The sequence below is a fragment of the Actinia tenebrosa genome, unplaced genomic scaffold, assembly GCF_029948245.1.
Source record: "Actinia tenebrosa isolate PJP-AT-01 unplaced genomic scaffold, QUT_ActTen_1.0 PGA_scaffold5__44_contigs__length_20552954, whole genome shotgun sequence".
NCBI classification, from domain to species: Eukaryota; Metazoa; Cnidaria; class Anthozoa; order Actiniaria; family Actiniidae; genus Actinia; species Actinia tenebrosa.
This window is the reverse complement of record NW_028292582.1, coordinates 7368978-7387646: the sequence shown is the minus strand read 5'-3', so window position 1 is coordinate 7387646 and position 18669 is coordinate 7368978. Positions and strand designations below refer to the sequence as shown.

The 18669-nt window shown below is 38.0% G+C and overlaps 2 protein-coding genes across 4 annotated transcripts; one reads left to right on the top strand and one right to left on the bottom strand.

Annotated features, from left to right (window-relative positions):
* The first annotated feature begins 3284 nt into the window (after positions 1 to 3284).
* LOC116297388 (uncharacterized) lies at positions 3285 to 11875 on the top strand. 2 transcript variants are annotated; one of them, XM_089038343.1, is made up of 6 exons: positions 3285 to 4254; positions 5710 to 5878; positions 10442 to 10502; positions 10693 to 10724; positions 11320 to 11413; positions 11657 to 11875. In XM_089038343.1, exons 1-6 carry the CDS (start codon positions 3344 to 3346, stop codon positions 11671 to 11673), a joined length of 1284 nt encoding a protein of 427 aa, XP_088894469.1. In that variant the 5' UTR covers positions 3285 to 3343; the 3' UTR covers positions 11674 to 11875. The 2 variants fall into 2 exon arrangements, with proteins under 2 accessions (XP_088894469.1, XP_088894470.1); XM_089038344.1 differs by lacking the exons at positions 10442 to 10502; positions 10693 to 10724; positions 11657 to 11875 and having other exon boundaries at positions 11320 to 11612.
* On the bottom strand, positions 9839 to 13915 carry LOC148906435 (uncharacterized). Of its 2 annotated transcripts, XM_089038346.1 has the most exons (4): positions 13615 to 13915; positions 12306 to 12361; positions 11147 to 11251; positions 9839 to 10704 (listed from the first exon to the last, which is right to left on the bottom strand). In XM_089038346.1, exons 1-4 carry the CDS (start codon positions 13671 to 13673, stop codon positions 10658 to 10660), a joined length of 267 nt encoding a protein of 88 aa, XP_088894472.1. In that variant the 5' UTR covers positions 13674 to 13915; the 3' UTR covers positions 9839 to 10657. The 2 variants fall into 2 exon arrangements, with proteins under 2 accessions (XP_088894472.1, XP_088894471.1); XM_089038345.1 differs by having other exon boundaries at positions 9839 to 11251.
* Between the last annotated feature and the right edge of the window lie 4754 nt (positions 13916 to 18669).

Here is an 18669-nt window from a genome sequence, read left to right as displayed (position 1 = left end):
GCAATTTTGACGGCCGTCAATCAAAAAAAAAAAAAAAATATATATATATATTGAGGGAGGTTTTAGACTGACTTTAAGTTTTAGAGGGTGTTACAGGATTAAAAATTTCCCTCAAGATATGTTGTTTGTTTGTTTGTATATTTTTGTTATCTGATTGACAGTTACACTGCAGCGATAATGGTAGTAAATGGGTCGGCTAGGAGCAAAAGTAACCGAGTTTCAACAGAAAACCGTGGACACCTAAAATGTGTCTGGAGTGTTAAACATCGTGTTCTGATCAATCACATGCGACAGTTAATTAGAAAACTATAATTTTATCTTATTCTTTATCAGTGCTTTAATTGGACTGAGGGATTATTAAGATGGGGGGAGGGGCTGATTAGAGGCTAGAGGCGAAGATATAAGTTGATCTTCAAGTGCTAAAGAAAATGTTTCACGAGTGAGGTCAGCTAAGCAAGAGAACATTTGGGATAACGTGTGCTAACGGGTGATAACGGGTATTTTTGACGTTGGTAATTCGAATGATTTAATTGCATTATTACTCAAAGACAGAATAATCTGGATTTTTTTTGCCACATATTTACGCAACAACGTAATCGTACAAGATTTGTTTAGTTAAACCATAAATGTGTGTCGACTCATGCTCGATTATCAGTTCCGAAACGTCTTCTAAAACATTCAAGGTAAAGTTAATAGGAGATGTGAGACTTAAAGGAATTTTTGTGCTTTTACGTTTAATTTTAGGCTAAAATACAAAATCGTCATATTCCAATGTAAAAAGGAGACTTCGTTGTTCGGCTGTGAATGTATTACAGCTTGCGACTTAGATTTAGTTTAGATTTCAGATTTCCAACCACAACGTGTTTTGAAATAAGTGAATACCTAAATTTACTGAATTAAGGTCTGCGAAATAAGTATACTAATTAATGTTTCTCCAAAACAAGATTTTAACACCTTATTGAGTGATACCTGTTCTGATGCTTACCCAAATGGCTGACATTTATGCAACAATTTCTAGGAAATCGCCGATAAAGGAACTTAATAACACTGAGCCATTACCGTTCAGAAGAGTAAAAGAAGGATGAAGATTTTTGCAGTAGCTTTGTTGCTCGCTGTGGTTGTTGGAAACCAAGGCAAGGCTCCACGTACTCTTTCACATTTCTTTTTCCTTCTTCAAATTTCTTGAAGATTCAAGAGCGGTCCTTGCTTTTGAAATCGTAACAATTACTTTGACGCTTACAATATAATGGCAGCGAAAAAAACTAAAAGAAGCATTTATCCTTATAGGATTGGAAAATCTTTCCAGCATACAAAACAACCAAACAAGCTTGAGCACTGAAGAGGTATTTTATAGTCTAAAAACGTAAAAAAAAAACACCACTCGTTTAAAATACTATAAAACGTTTTGTTTCCTTTTTGTAAGGCGTACTAATAGATTGAGTGCAGCCATGTGACTCAAAATCTCTTGAGGTATGAATAACGCAATGAAACAGCAGTCATCTTGGTTGATCTCGTCAAGCTTTTAGGTTTAAAAGCACATACTTTGCGATGCGTTTTGCCCTTGCATCAACAGTAAAGGGCTCGAAAACGCCGAGTGTTTTCATCCAAAACGCATACAATTGAAAACGCTCTCCAGCATGGAGATATTTGTAAACGGAGACCTTTCCTACTTCAAGGTTCAAGGTTTTTTTTATTTCCCAGAATGAGAATTTTATACTTTACATCACTATTAAGAAATTTAACTGGGAGGAGCAGAAAAAAACAACCCAAAAGGGTTAAGAAAATAGTTCTGCACCTTGAAACTATATAATACTTTCAAAAAAGAACTTACAAGGGGGAAAGTAGCAAAGTAAAATAGATTCAATACACATAAAAAGTTATACTAAAGTGAAGTTTGAACCAAATTAAAGTAGGAAATAAAGTTACATTGAAGCAAAACCTAAATAGAATCAAAATTTTAAAGCAACAAATGTTTTTTAAGCTTATTTTTAAAAACTTTATGTGAGGTACTGGTTTTTATATGAAGTGGTATATCATTCCAGCTTGTGACTGCTGCATATTTAACACCAAACTTCCCATAATTCAGGTTTACTGGAGGGACATATAGATTCTTATTTGATTTAGACCGCTCAGCACCATTAAGGCATGGCTCTTTTGAGGAAGTGACGGAAAATCAGTTATTTATTCATATCTTTGACAGTTTACTATGAATCTTTCCCAAATTTGGCTCGTAGTAGTAACTCTTCAAGGCAAGCAATTACCGCATATCTGTTACCATGGAAACCAGGTCACGTGACCACAAGGCCGCCATCTTGGATTTTTGTAAAAAATCGTTTGTAATCGTATTGAAACTATTTCAAAAGTCCTGAAAATCCATATTCCTTTTGAAATTTGCAATACCTATATGGATCTAATTGGATATCTTGGAAATTATATTAATTTTTAGAATATTTTTAATTTTTTGGAAAAAATAGAAAATATTCTAAAAATTAAACTTAAAATAATTTCCAAGATATCCAATTAGATCCATATAGGCATTGTAAATATGAATAGTAATCTGCATTTTCATGACTTTTAAAGATGTTTCGGTACGTCTACAAACGGCTTGTTTAAAAATCCAAAATGGCGGCCTTGTAGTCACGTGTCTTAGTTTCCATGGTAAACAAGGCTCTAAGGTTCCTTCTTTTCACAAAAGACATTAACTTGCCAAGTTTGGGGAAGATTCGTAGAAAACTGGCTATGATCTAGCTAATCAGTTTTTCATCTGAGAGCCATGCCTTAATGATGCCGAGCGCGTATTGTAATTGTGAATCAAATCTGTACCTTGAAAAAGGTTACCAAAAATATCTGGTAGATTGGAGTTTGAACGTTTGTAAGCTAGCTCACAGAGCTAAAATTTAGTTATTTCCTACTTATTTTTGGAGTGCATCCAAAAATCCTCGAGATATAAATAACAATGAGGCGGATAATGAGATTATAAGTTAAAGAGGTGTTTAGACAGACAGGCAAGCAAGTATTTAACAACGACCTGTTCTGTTTTAGTGGAGGCAACAGCAAAGTCTCTAAGTAAACTAAAGAAGATCGTAAAAAAAATGACTTTGAAGCCCAATCCGGCAAACGGCCTCTGCGTTGGATTGAAAGATTAAAGAAAGATTGGAAAGACAAGAGCAGCGAAGAAAGGACGAATAGAGCCAAAGCGCTAATAGAAGTCGTAAACAACATAGCCTCTATTTCTAATGCGAGGGACAACCACGAGAATGCATTTAGATCAGTGTTAAAGCTAATCACTTCAATAGGAGCAGTAACACCCGGGCCACATACACAGCTGGTTGGCATAGCAGCGATGTTTATTTCAAGTTTTCTAGATCTGTTTGGTCATTCCAAGAAAAAACCCCGGTCTGTTCGTGCCATCGTGAGAGAGGAAGTAGATGCAGCTTTGAGGGATTTCTATGACAAAACGACTAAAAACGAGATTGATGGAGTCGTTCATACCATTACTACGCTCAAATCGTTTGTTGACCGCATTAGCAAATATAAAGATAGGATGAGTAAATCAGATCTTAACAATCTTAAGTCCAATGTCCCTATTTTTAAAAAAACTCACTACTTGGGAAAACTCCGCGGACAGATAAAAGCTATGATTAAGGAAAACAAGCCTAAGGACGCTAGAAAGTGTTTGGCTTATTTAGAAATTCTTTTGAAACTGGAAACCCTGAGAGATATGTTATTCATCCAATTGGCCTCCTTGTCAACCAGCACCGGAGTATCTAATACCTACTACGAAACGGTTTTTGAAAAACAAGAAAGAATTAAGCCTCTACTTTCTTTTCTGTACGATCGTTCTAAGATGAACTACATAACGACTTACTTTGATAGTCACCAGTATCCCCAAACCAATGCTTACATGCAGCTTATACTAAAGATGCAAAGGCCTGAGAAGTTTCCAGCTCCGAAATACTGTATTTCCAACGGTAACACAGTATTTGACTGGTTTATAAATCAGCGTGCTCATGTCCCTTTGACCCATCCGATATTTGGAACGAGTTTCGAGAGGGTTTGTATATGGAGAATTGTGTCCCACGGACATAATCTCTTTAGCATTGTCAACAAGTATGTCTGTTCGAATGACCCATGGTGCAACGCCTTGCTATCTTACGATGGTGCGAAGCGGTTAGATAAATTGACAGTAGCTACTGTAGAAAAGGAAGACCCAGTGTTGTGGGAAATAAAGCATCTTGGCGGGCATAACTACAGGTAAGACACCCGGCTAGCTCAGTTGGTAAGAGCGTCGGTCTGTTGTGCGGGAGGCCGTGGTTCAAGCCTCGGCCGGACCAACGCTCAGGGTCTTAATTACATTTGCAAATGGCCTTCACGTGGCTCGGATGATCACGTTAATGGCGGTCCCGTCCCTAATTAACTAGAGACGTTAACAGAGGACCACAAGTTTATCAGTTGAATTACTGTCAAGTGTTATCCTCTATAAACAAAGTTAATTTATTTTATAAGGGGTACAGTGGCAACAGTGGCAACTAGCCTGTATAAAAACTTCAATTTTACAACCACCATTCCCCATGGGGGGCTCTTCCGTGAGGTTCCCTCCACACGCACTACCACTACATTCTATATTTACAACATACAACACTCAACTCACATGTTGCTTTTTACGGAGGGAGGAGACCGGAGGTCCCAGAGAAAACCCTCGTGGCAAGGGAGAGAACAACACAACAAACAAACTCAACCCACATATTATCCAGTCTGAGCCAGGGCTCGAACCCGGACCACAGTGGTGAGAGGTAAACCACTACGCCACCCATAGTATATCCATACTCTTTTAGTTTCGGACACTCTATCAATTGTTAGTGGCCCTCGGCTTCGCCTCCGCCTGGTATACAGTCAATAGACCCTTTTCGAATTCCAAATTACCGCTGTGTTTCTTGATTACGGACTCATTCGCACAGGGCTAGCCTCGAGTTTGTGCAGAATATTCACGTGTTCCAGTCAAGGTCCGTCAAGTTTCAAAGTGTTCGTATTCATTGAACTTGTGCATTCTTTACTTTACCATTGGTATTTGTGAATATTTAAACACTGATACGAGGCTAACCCTGTGTAAATGAGTCTGTAATCAAGGAACACAGCGGTTTTTTCGAATTCGAAACTGGTCTATTCAAAAAACGTTGTCGTCGACCAACTCAAGCCTACGCGACTGCACCGAAAGGAACTCTGGGTAGCAATCATTGAAGCAGAGTTGACTCCATAATTTTATCTGACTAGTTATGCCTGGTTTAAGTTTACAGCACGAACCTTCGTAGGCGAGCGGGAAGTGTTGAAGGAGACGTTTTTTAAATGCCTTCATATTTTCAAAATTGTGAACTGAATCATAACTACTTTGTTTTTCTTTCCCTAAACCCGAAGACATGCATTTAATGGATTTTTTCTCGCCATTATTATCTTATTACTAGCGGGAACAATTAATTCAGAACGAATATTTAACCGCTTCAGTGATTTTTACCCATATTCCTTTCGGTCCAGTCGCGTAGGCTTGAGCCGGTCGACGACAACGTCTTTTGAATTGACTGTATCTCATAACTACCTCGGCAATGGTATATAACCTTTACTTGCCACAATTACGTGATGTGTAATGTAGTGCGTTTCGGGTATCAGTTTATTCAATTGAATGTAAAATTTATTTTTAAAAATGTTGTCTTCTAGAATAATGCCAAAATCTTTTTGTGGTAAAAAATGTGGCCAAGCACTGGGATATTCAAGGCATCGTATCCTTACACATTATGTATTTGCCATGCCTATCCTAGTACCTCAATATGCATACAGAACGGTAGGCTGCCTTGGTTGCCCATCAAACATTTGGAAAATTTACGAGGTAAGTAAAAGATTCTTTCATTGATTCTTAATTGGCATTAATATATTTTCATAAAGACTATAATGATAAAGAGAAGACGACGATAATGATTAGGATAATATTGACAGTGGTGCGACAGGGCAGAAAAACGATAAGCCCGATACTTTCAAGATTTTTTTTTATTTAACTGAGTTTACAGTGCGACTACTCCAACCAAAGCCACCTCGACAAATTTTCTACAAATTAGCCAATCAAAAGTAGGAATCTGAACAATAGAATTGCTACAAATGGGACAAATATCCATGGGTTTACACGGCTTAGAAGACTGCCGACACCTTTGTTGTCCGGAATATAAACGTGATGTCGCATAGCAACATAGTGATAAGATCTAACAGTGTCAGCCTGATAATATCTTTGTCTGGAAGAAACAAACTGTGATCATAAAGACTGTGTTTTATACGGTCTCTAATTTGCTTTCCTGTCGTATTTGAAGTCGTACATTACTATTTTTCTATATTTTTGGTGACACAAATAACTAATTTGCGAAGAAAATATATTACAAGCTCTTCTTCATCATTTAATTTTACCAACCGGAACAACGGAAGAATATTTAAATTCAAAATTTGCCGCTTATCTATTGTCTAAATACTCAAACACTATTGGATAATTTGTGGAAAATTTGTCGAGGTGGCTTTGGTTGGAGTAGTCGCACTGTAATACTCCAAATTTTTAAGCGTTTCATTTGTGTCACTGCTGCTCGAAACTTGTGATGAAATTTTGTCAAATTAGAGTAAATATCAAGACTTAGTATTCACGAAAATGTCAGTTTTTCTGCTGATCAAAATATCACCTCTCCCAAAGTACACTTATATCTCAAAAACGCACTCAATAAATTTTGGTCGCATTTGGTATTTTACTATTTGGCTCCAAAAGAACGTGTTTATGAAATATTAAGCTTAAATACTTAAGAGGCAATGTCCACAAGAATCGAACAAATTCAAGAATTCGTGGCAAAGGTCAAAAAATCAAATTCGCTCTTCTTTTGAAATTAGATAGGCCATTATTAGATATGAATCACTGGGTAGTTGGTTTTCGAAAATTTTATTTTATTTTCGAGAAAACGGCCACAGAAGAGGTTCGACCGAAACCCAAGCAAGAGACGCTCAAGAGGAGTGAAAATGGACAAATTTTGAACAGAGCGCGCGTAAAAAATAAACCATCTATGACAATTTTTGAACTTTCTTCTTAATGTATCACCGTATTTTTCGTTCATTGGACCGGATTTCAAGCTTATTGGGAAAGGGACGAATTTTTGGCGAGGGAAAATAGGAGGCCTGTGTTTACATATGCTAATTAGTTGTTAACTATGGGCAAGTTCTCTGATTGAAATAACATTTATGCTTCAAGTTGAGGAAGAATAGACCTTTTCAAAACTTTAAAGATTGATTTGGGGAAATTAATTCTGACTGCATAGAAACCTGTTGAATTTGGTTGAAATACATGCGAAAATCACGCTTCTCCAATCAACGCAGGACTAAGGATTTTCGTAAAGATTGTCATGAAATTTACCCTGAAAACTAGGAAATTAATGTTTGTGCCGTTGTTTGAAAGTTCAAAGTGGTTTGGTAAATTTAAGCTCCATTGGAAAGGTTTTGGGGTTGTCGGTATATGAGCAAAAAAGGCGATCTTTGGTGATTGCGTGACCGAGGTTCCACTTTACGTTTAGAAGTTTGATTACTGTAAAATTCACGCTAAAAATTACGATAGAAACGTTCTTTAAATAGCTTTATAATCTTATTTTTCCCAAATAAGATTTGGGTCGATGAAAAAGCCGAAAGAAAAACCGTAGCTTATCGTGATGTTTAGAAGTTAGAAATGTTTCCTGGTTAAATGTGACATTGATTCACTGCCATGTTTAATTTGTTTGGTCAATGATTCCTTCATTTAACTCAAGTAGGATATTTACATAGTTTTTCCATCTATCAAAATGTTTGTGTACTAGATTTACAACTAGAAATGTTCTTTAAGTCAGTCCATGAAGCAAAGCCAAATTAGAGCTCAATTTTGTGACAAAGGCACCCGGCCTTGGGCTGGTCCCACTGGCCCGTTTATTTCGATTTCATTTGACCAGTTTTTTCAAAATTTTAAAGGTCAATGTATGAATTTTTTCGTCAATATAAAGATTTCTAAGATGTCGAGTTCAAATAGCAATAAAATTCCTTGTATTATTTATTCAAATTAAGAATCTTGACACCTGCAATCTGCTTACTTGTTTTGTTACCCGGAAACATCTCCCCATATATCTTTCTTGGCTATATTCGATATTACTTTGCGAATTCACTTACTCTTCTCTGTACCAACTTCAATTTTGCCAACGAGTAACGCTGTATGAAAATCTGTATGAAAATCTCTTACATGTTTGTTTTTAAACATCATGGTTTTAGTATGTACGACACAACCAAACTCAACAACATTTGCAATCAGTCGCTCTAAAAATCATTGACCTTTGGTCAAGTAATCATTAGGCGGCGTAATTTATGTAATGTTTAATAAACGAGCAGGAGTGTTTTATCGGGTATAAAACACGAGGCGCAGCCGAGTGGTTTTAGACCCGATAAAACACGATCTGCGAGATTATTGAACGGCTTAGAAAACTTATGATGTTTGTTCTCATTGTGTACCGATTTTTTACGAAATGAACCAAGTTTGATAGAGAAAATTCAAGTTAAGGTTTATGCAAATGAAGACGAATCTATATCAGATATAAAACCTCCTTCACGGTCATGATTTCTATTGTGTTTCCTTCATGAATTATTAATGAGTTTTCTAAGAATATATATACTAACTGTTGAAACCGCTTTTTTATCGACCCAAAACTTATTCGATTAAAACAAGATTATAAAGCTATTTAAAGAACGCGGTTTCTATCGTATTTTTTAGCGTGAATTTTACAGTAATCAAACTTCTAAACTTAAAGTGGAACTTCGGTCACGCAATCACCAAAGATCGCCTTTTTTGCTTAGTACCGACAATCCCAAAACCTTTCCAATGGAGCTTAAATTTACCAAACCACTTTGAACTTTCAAACAACGGCACAAACATTAATTTCCTAGTTTTCAGGGTAAATTTCATGGCCATCTATACGAAAATCCTTAGTCCTGCGTTGATTGGAGAAGCGTGATTTTCGCATGTATTTCAACCAAATTCAACAGGTTTCTATGCAGTCAGAATTAATTTCCCCAAATCAATCTTTAAAGTTTTGAAAAGGTCTATTCCTCCTCAACTTGAAGCATAAATGTTATTTCAATCAGAGAACTTGCCCATAGTTAAATCTTTTTTTCTTTTGAGGCAACTAATTAGCATATGTAAACACAGGCCTCCTATTTTCCCTCGCCAAAAATTCGTCCCTTTCCCAATAAGCTTGAAATCCAGTCCAATGAACGAAAAAGAGTGATACATTAAGAAGAAAGTTCAAAAATGGTCATAGATGGTTTATTTTTTACGCGCGCTCTGTTCAAAGTTTGTCCATTTTCACTCCTCTTGAGCGTCTCTTGCTTGGGTTTCGGTCGAACCTCTTCTGTGGCCGAATTCTCGAAAATAAAATAAAATTTTCGAAAACCAACTACCCAGTGATTCATATCTAATAATGGCCTATCTAACTTTAAAAGAAGAGCGAATTTGATATTTTGACCCTTGCCACGAATTCTTGAATTTGTTCGATTCTTGTGGACATTGCCTCTTAAAGCTGTCCTTATGGCGAAAGGCCAAAAACGCTTTTTCTGCCCTGTCTAGTGGTGCTGGTGCTGGTTGGGATAATAGGGAGGATGATTGGGATGACTGATGATCGAGGATGATGATGATGAAAGATGATAATAACAATGGCTATGATCATGATGATGATATTTAAGTGTCATGATCATAGGAAACATTTCTAATCCAAAAAGTAAAGCTTTTGACTTAACTGTATGTGTGGTACAGATATGACGGGTACAAAGTTATTTATTTTTTCATGTTTTTGCATCTAATTAGGCATTATAATATAACTAGATTATTACGCTCGCTCTGATTGGCCAAAAACCAATGAACTATCCCCATGGGCTGCAGGCTCGCGCACGCTGATCTCAACGGACGCTCGCCATTTTTCTCTAAATTTTCAAACCCGATGGCGTCAATAGCGCGCGCACGAGCGAGATGGGTGATATAACGCGCGCTCTGATTGGCTGAAATGCCTATGAACTATTTGCCCATGGGTCGCACGGTAGATTTTTGGTCATATTATAAATCAGTTAGACGACAAAAAAGCGCTCGCCCATGGCGATAGAGACGCACTTGAGAAAATATAAAGAACTCTTAACAAGCTAGAGTGTCACTCGGCTTCGCCACTCTTTCGCTTGTTAATCGTTCTTTATATTTTCTCTCGTGCGTCTATATCGCCATGGGCGCGCGCTTTTATGTCGTCTAACTGATAATTTGTATCTATATATGTATAAATGTATTATACGACCTTCCTGCAATCGAGTGTGCACTTTAATAGGGCAATCTTCGTATTGTCAGTTGTCTAATGATTACTAATTGAATCCAAAGCCATCATCTGATATGCCTTCTTATAACGAATCCTCAGTCAAAGACGATAACGTGTCAAAACGTAAGTAATACCCTATCATTTGTAACTAAAAATTAATATTAGGTGGGTGGACTCTACCCTTGAGGCATTTGACATAGTCCCAATCGTGCGAAAGGATTTGTTAACAGATTTTGACATGGTCGCCATCTTGAAACTTTTACTCGTACCTTTTGATCTTAATAACAAATGATCCACCTTTTGTTTCTTTCAGCTGAACTAGTGTCTGAAGAAGAGATGAATGAGGTGAGTTGTGAATTTGATTGCCAGGTTTATAAAACCACCTAAATCCCTAAAAATGGATTATGAACATAATGTAAAATAAAATACTGAAAAGTTTAACAGGGTTGCCTCGGAGCCTGCTGTAATCACACACGGTGTCCTCCAAGGATCAGTACTTGGGCCACTGCATTTTATAATTCATTATATAAACTGCTTTCCGAATAGTCTATCCAAAGCGATACCACTAATATAACTATAACGGGTATAGATCGTTTTCACTCCCGTGAGAAGGCAGCCATTAACAATAGAAACTGCACAGTATTTGCATAAAAATAGAGTTCAATTCCCGGAGGATAGAAAATGTATTGTTTTGGTACAACATAATGGCCGCTGTGACGTCACGTGAAAACGCTCTATAAAAGTCTCAATCGCTTGCATATCAGCACCTGAGCATATGGTAACTGGTTCCACTGGTTTTGATTTTTTAATTTTGGATCTTCTGAGGAGATCCAAACATTTCATATGCCATGTATATGCCATTTCATACATGTCTATAAAGAGATTAATTTATTAATATATTATAATTATCACTATAAATCTACTATCGTTTTCTAAACAGAGAATTGGAAATTCTAGTACTCGTGGAGAAGACGGAAATTCTACTTTAGAGAAAGAATCAGACGAAATGGAAGAAAACGATCGCAGTGATCTTGGTGAGTGTGCTAGGAGGACTCGTACATAGTGCCCTCAAAGAATCCCACACAACCACAATGCACTGCACTATATTATTGTTCAGTAGATCGGTCGCCTACATCGTTGTTGAAGCTCCTCCGAGCTTTGGCAACAAACATTCTGCAAATTCACTATGCAACATTCCTCCAATTTCTAAAGTTTTTCCAAAGAGATTTGGGACATCACATTTGTGATCTCTTTGCTAATTCTCTTTTTTTTTACAGGGGAAGCAAGTAATTAGACAATGGAAGTATACAAACGAAAACCATTAAAACCGACAGTCCAAGGAAACCGTAATCAAAGCACAGATGCAGTATTAGCTGATTATACGCCAGAAGTATAGACCGAAAGAAGCAAAATGAATTGTAAAAAAAACGTTCATCCGCATTAAGACACAGCAAAAAAGTGTAAGAAGTTCAAATTAAAGTGCACCTAAACCCAGAGATCATACTTTCAGTATTGATTCCATATAAAGATGAATAGTTGAATGGTGAAATGTTTCTTAACATGAGTGTTACATCTATAGACCCCTTGCATTGATTTCCTAGAGAAATACTCCATTTTACAGTGAATACTCCATTCAGTGACCATGAATAATAGTTCCAAGCCGAGGCTGGAGTTGCCGCACATGATAAATTGTAGTTTTACTATGCGCGGAAACTCCAGCCTCGATGGAACTATCATTTGTGGTCACTGAATGGAACTGTGCAAAAATAGTTTTAAAAAAGTTAATAGCAATGCTATATTTGTTTTCATATAGTGGCCTGGAAATTTATAGTTTCAATAGGAAAAGCAACACCTCAGTTTTCCAAATTTTCTTGATTCTGATAGGCTGATATTTTTCCCCAGATCAGATAGTTCTGCTATACATACCAGATGTGCAGTCATCATCATATTCTGTGTTATATCTGAAAGGTGTATGTGGCTGCCTGCAGTGAAAAAATTAACACCATTTAAATGTTCCTCTCTTCCCATAGTATTTATTGTCCCACACTGGCCATTGCTTCCTCTCCTTCCAGTTTCCTATGCCTAAATATAGCTTCCCTTCCCTTCTTACCAACTTTCTTTATTATAACCATATTCGGTTATCCCCCCTCCAATAGTCCCCTTCACGGTTCCCTGCGCCATCTTGAAAGGTAGCCGGGCATTTGCATCGAAGCAAGACGAATGGTGAGCTTACAATGATAGAGACCTGTGAATAATTGCTCAATGTGTTAAAAAAGGTCTCTATCATTGCAAGCTCACCGTTGGTCTTGCTTCAATGCAAAGGCACGGTTACCATTCAAGATGGCGCTGGGAACTGTGAAAGGAACTATTAGACCCTGTTTGCTTTATAGTGATTGCAAAATTGATAAATTTCAAATGGTTTAGCATGGTATGTCCTCTTAATTATCACAATATGACATCAACAGTTGGTCAAAATGCTATGTACAAGTTTACAAGGCATACATGTAGCTATAAGTGGGTAAATAACTAATTTGGAAAAGGGACTCTTGTTGGTACCTTTTAGGGTTCCTGATCTGCAATATTTAGAACCTCTTAGGGTTTATTCACAAATCTAAAAGGACTACCAGAGAGTAAAAATTAGGGGTAAAAATTATTAGTTGCCACACCCACCTGAAAAAGACTCTGGTTCCTCTTAGGGCAGTCATTTTCAAAATTTCCGACAAGCATCCCTTTCTTTTTATATATACCCTACCCCCTACCCCCCTCCCCCCCCCCCCCCCCCCCCCCCCCCCTTGCCTTCTCGATTTATAGGAGTTTGTAAATTGACAAATATATTTAACTATTGGAATTTAAAGTGATAAAAATCAAATGACTACAAGGAAATAAATATATATATTAGGGAAAAGGAAAATAAAACTTTTCAATTCCTGACGAAAGATTAAACATTTAAAGTGATAAAAGTGATAAAAATGAGATGGCTACAGGGAAATAATTTTTTAAAAAATTATAATAATTAAGGGAAAAGGAAAAAAACTGTTTAATTCCTGACGAAAGATTAAACATTGGCTGACCAATTATCAGAAGAAACCTTATCATCTATCAGTTAGTAAACTTATATAAAACTAATAAAAGACAGAAAAACTTTCTTCTGAAAAAATTATACCAGCCATTGATCACCATGACTACTGACATATTTTTTTCATTATATGCTAAAATTAAACGTATTCGTTCTTACCTTGGATTAAGAGGCATTCTTTTTCCCTTCTTCAAGCTCGAAATAGGAGGTGAACTCATCGTTTAGACTTCACAACAACGACCCGCGCGAAGGGAGAGCATTTGACAAGAAACCACAAAATCCAAAACAAGAGAAAACTTGTAAAAAATTATTTATCTAGATTCTTAAAAACTATTTGTGGCGAGCTGAAAGGTTAATAACTTAGTTAGATTTCGTATAGCTAAACAAGACCTATAAAGAAAACTAAATTACTTGGAGGGAATTTTACGCTAAGATTTGGTTGTGTTGACAAACTTTTGTCTCCAACGACCGCCATTTTGAATTTGAATCTTTCCACAGGCAGCCCAACATAGTTGGCGAAAAAATCCGAGATTCAGATATACGTTGCGTTATAACGGAACAAAATGAAAAAAATATTTTTTAGTTCCTAAGAAAGGGAAACTAGTATAACCGATGTACAGTGTATCTAGAAAAGATCATAGAACGTCTAAATGTTTTTGGGAACCCTGTGGTCTTTGGACAAATTCTTTCCCAATGTCTATCCTACCCGAAGGTAGAGAAGAAACTGGGAACAGGTTGGTAACCATGAAAGCCGCTGTAAGAATTCAACTCGACCGCAGGCTCGTATTGTGACGTCATGTTTCGAGCTGCGCGCTCTATCGTGCTCGATTCTGATTGGCTGAAGCAAAAATGATTTGTTTGTGACGTACTATTCCGCGTAATAAAAAGAATCAACTCTTTCTTTTTTCCCAGTTCGTAAATGATTTCCAGTGGGAAAGCTTTACGAGCAACTTAGCGCAAAAAGAGTATTTAGAAAGCTAGAAAAGCCTTCCAAGCTCACGCGAAACCCAAAGAAACAAATATTTGTACGTCGTTTTGAAAGATCATTTAAATTAGTAGAAGAAAAAAGAAGTCAACACCCACTCGCGGGAGAGCAAATCTCTCGCGAGGCTGAGGAAAATACAGGCAACTCCAGGCAAGAGATCAGGTACGAAACTAAAGAAAAGTGAACTTGTTTTACTAAGGTACAAAAAGCTATTTATTCACAATCGTTTTGTGTTTCCTTTCGTTAAAGTTTGCCGTTAACATTGCAAAGATGTTAAACCTACAAGAACAGTCAGGAAGACCAAAGACTGTCTTACAAGAACCGTGCGCCGTGAACCACGACGAGACTCTTCATGTCTCGACCACAGCATACATGGAACACATCTCCACTCAAGCAACCATGCTCTATGGCAACTGTAAGTAGTTTTGCTGGAAAAAAATTATTAGGAAATAAGCTGTAATACATTTAATTTGGAGCGAGACTTCAATATGAATAATGCGGATTCTTCACGCGTGGAAGAAGAGAAAGGGTAAAAGCGCGCTGGGAAAAAATCAAACAGAAGAAGAAGAAGAAAGAGAGAGGGACTAAAAACGAAAACAAAGATCTAAAAACAACCAAGAAATAAAATAATAATAGAATAAAAGTAAACGTGCATTAATAGTATGAAAATAAAAATTTTAAAAAGTCAAATAGACTTTCTTAAGTTGTCCTCTTGTCTACTTTACTTACCACAAGTGAACAGTCCGGATGATTTTTAAATGTAGACTGAAAATGCAAGAATCTACAGGGAAACAAGAGAGGAAGGAAATGAGAAAAGGAGTTAAATGAACGGGGAATATTCTGTTCCTCTTTTTCTTAATTCTTTTCGGATCATTTTCCCGGGAGGTTCTTGCACACTTACAGTCTATGTGTACTTTCCATAAAGCGAAGATTCACGTGCGCGTAGATGCATTTAACTATAGATAAGTAAAATGCACCTCGCAAGGCGGATTCTTGCCTTTAGATCCCCGGCATCGCACATAGAAATCTCCGCAATTGTTACGTGCACTTATATCAATGTTTAGATCTAGAAATCATTTTCAAAAATATAGGTATTTTTTTGAGATTTGCATACGGGTGTAAGTTTTGGAGAATTAAATGTACTGCACAATTTAAGCGTGACGTTCTTGTCGCTAGCTAGAAAAAATTGCAGAGCAAAGCCAAAAACCTTAGTCATTGCACAATAATAAGATTGAAAAAGATTGCTTTTAAAATGAAGAGATTAAGAATCGTTCTGCGGTTGAAGTCCATATATATTTAACTTTAAGAAATGGACGTAAAATTTAAATCAAACCGTGACTAAAGTTGGACTTAAAGTTGGACAGGCTGAAAGTACTGAAGCCTACTTAGGTTGTATGACCACAAGAGACCATGATGTCCTTAATTTATGGTCTCTTGATGACAAGTAATGAAATAGTATATGCTTAAGCAAAGCGCTATTAGGAAACGTGACTTGTGTTGGTAGATCAATGTTCTGTTCCCTGCTTTACGCTTTACCATAATGAATGCTCTAAACGTTCGTTACAATAAAGGAAATTTAAAATTAAAGTCAGCATGGTGTAACAGTTGGTTATTTTTTTTTAGTTCTCTAATTTTACGTTCATTGGCTCATTTGTATTTGGAATTGTATTTTTTGTTTGAAATACAAACCGTGCCTTGAAATATGGCGGGAAATATACACGTGATCTATCAGTGAAGGTCGTGTGAAAAGTGCGTGCTACACATGACACGTGAATTTGATGTCTATATCCTGATTTATAATGACAGCTGTACAAGAAACAGAGACACCAATCACCACACTTGTGGAGAACAACCAGGCAGACTTACCAACAGGGCCTGCGTCCACGATACTCTCCACTGTGAGCAGCATGAAACTGCGTGACATCATAGACAAAATGAGATCCTGCCTCTTTGGATGGAGCTGGAGACAAGTGAGTCTGTTTGACCTGACGGGAAAACACACAGATACAGCAAAGCCTACTGTGCACATCCCATGCACTGCGATTGTGCCCGTGAGTGTTCAAGAGCTGTTCTTCCCGTGCAGCTTATTAGAAGCCACCACTAGCTGTAACCAAGAAAAAGTAGAGGAATCAACGGCCATCCCACCTCATGATCAAGTCAGTCTAGCTGAACTAGAGCTGCGCCTTCAACTACCAGGGATCTGTGACATTGCAGCCCGTTTATGTGTAATATTCAGACCGGAATGTATCGTTGAAGTGGATTGTACCATCTTGAACTTCCAGGCCATTGCTGATGGTATGAGAGAGATTGGTCTGCCACTTCCAACCCGAGCAATTGCTTATACACTTGCAAACATGGCATCTCTGTCTTCAGCTGTGCAAGTAGCTGCTACATCAGAGGTTGATCCTGTTGGCTGTGACAATTACGAGATGGCGCTTGATGTCACTCACCAAGAAACAATTGACGTTACAGCTTTAGAACATCAAGACGTTGTGGTCAGCCAGCCAGACCTAAAACAACTCACTGAGGTGCATGATGATGCTTGTGGTAATTTTGAGTTGAAGTATGACCAAGAATTAGAGGCATTGATGGTCATTCCATCTCAGCCAAGTAGAGCTGAATTAGAGCTGTGCCTTCAACTACCAGGGATCTACGACATCACAGCTCATTTGTGTGTATTATTTAGACCAGAATGTATCGTTGAAGTAGATTTTACCATCCTGAACTTCGAAACCATTGCTGATGGCGTAAGAGAGATTGATCTGCAACTACCAATCGAAGCAATTGCTAACTCACTTGGAATCATACCACTTCATTCCTCAGCTGCATCAGAGGTTCAGGCTTTTGATCGTTGCAATTACGAGATTATGGCCCTCGATATCTCCCAACAGGAAACACAGCAAGAAGAAGATCATGAGGTTCAGGCTGCTGAGGGCCAGAATCTTGACACGGCAACTGACGTTCCGACTTTGGATCTTCATGACGTTGTGGTCAATCAGCCAGAAGAATCCCTAATGGTGCAGGATGGTGGTTGTGACAATCATGAGACGCCAACTGAGGTACCAACTTTAAGCCAGATGTCCGAGTCCATAACTCATGACGGTATATCTGCAGTCCAAACTATGGATGATCAAGAAGTAGTGGTTATTGACCAAGAAAACCTTCCTGAAGACTCTCTTGAGGTGCGAGTTGCTGAAAATAACCAGGAAGCGTTGGAACCATTGGCTATTTTACCTCAGCGTAGTGTAACTGAGCTAGAGCTGCGTCTTCAACTACCAGGGATCTGTGACGTCACAGCTCATTTGTATGTAGTATTCAGACCGGAATGCATCGTTGAAGTGAATTGTACCATCCTGAACGTCGAGGCCATTGCTGATGGCGTAAGAGAGATTGATCTGCAACTACCAATCGGATCAATTGCTAATGCACTCGCAATTATGCCACTTCAGCCCTCAGCTGTGCAAGACGCTGCTACACCAGAGGTTCAGCCTGTTGACTGTGACAATTACAAGATGTCGCATGATGTGGCTCACCAAGAAACACAGCAAGTAGAAGAACAAGAACCAAAACTCTTAGACGAGGCTCAAGAGGAAACAGATGAAAAACATCCTGTCTGTTCAAAATTCGCCTCGATCTCTCGTCAAGATGCCAGCTCAGTTGCCTCAGACGTGTCTTCAGGGAAGTCTGAAGAAACCTTAAGAGGTGCAGAAATATTCTTCGGAAAGATGGTTAAAAGAGAAGGGGAAGATCAATGCGCAGAGAGAGTATCCTCAGTAAAGGTTTTGCCAACACCATCAGATCACTTTTTGGCCGTGTTGCACGAGATCTATCATCTGCCATCAGACGTAGCAAATACTCCAGAAGCTGAGGTTGAAACCGCTGTTACTGATGGAAACAACAATAAAATGACTAGCAACACTCAAGCTCCTAATCAAAGTGAGGTTACGATGGACACAACGCCTAATAACTACAAGCGGCAGAAGTGTTCAGACCAATGGGAGTGGTCATCATACAGTGAATTAGACGAGGATATCTTTGTTAGACCTGAGAACAGTTACCGACGAAAACCAAAGCCAGCCACTCAATTTGAATTGGTATCTGTGTTGGCACATCAAGATGGTGAAGAACAAAATGAAAATCAGGAGTTCCACCATTCGCCAGCCGTTGGTGTTGAAATTTCCCCGTTAGCGTTGTCTTCAGAAGTCGTTGTCGTTGCGGTTCGTGAAGAA

Excerpts from the sequence above, each read along its gene's own strand:
- LOC116297388 (XM_089038343.1), top strand. The coding sequence starts at position 3,344 with ATGTTTATTTCAAGTTTTCTAGATCTGTTTGGTCATTCCAAGAAAAAA. Across the intron at positions 5,879-10,441 it reads ACATTTGGAAAATTTACGAG|CCATCATCTGATATGCCTTC; the intron begins GTAAGTAAAAGA and ends TTGAATCCAAAG. Across the intron at positions 10,503-10,692 it reads AGACGATAACGTGTCAAAAC|CTGAACTAGTGTCTGAAGAA; the intron begins GTAAGTAATACC and ends TGTTTCTTTCAG.
- LOC148906435 (XM_089038345.1), bottom strand. The coding sequence starts at position 13,673 with ATGAGTTCACCTCCTATTTCGAGCTTGAAGAAGGGAAAAAGAATGCCT. Across the intron at positions 12,362-13,614 it reads AGAATGCCTCTTAATCCAAG|GCAGCCACATACACCTTTCA; the intron begins GTAAGAACGAAT and ends TTTTCACTGCAG. Across the intron at positions 11,252-12,305 it reads TGATGATGACTGCACATCTG|ACATGTATGAAATGGCATAT; the intron begins GTATGTATAGCA and ends ATCTCTTTATAG.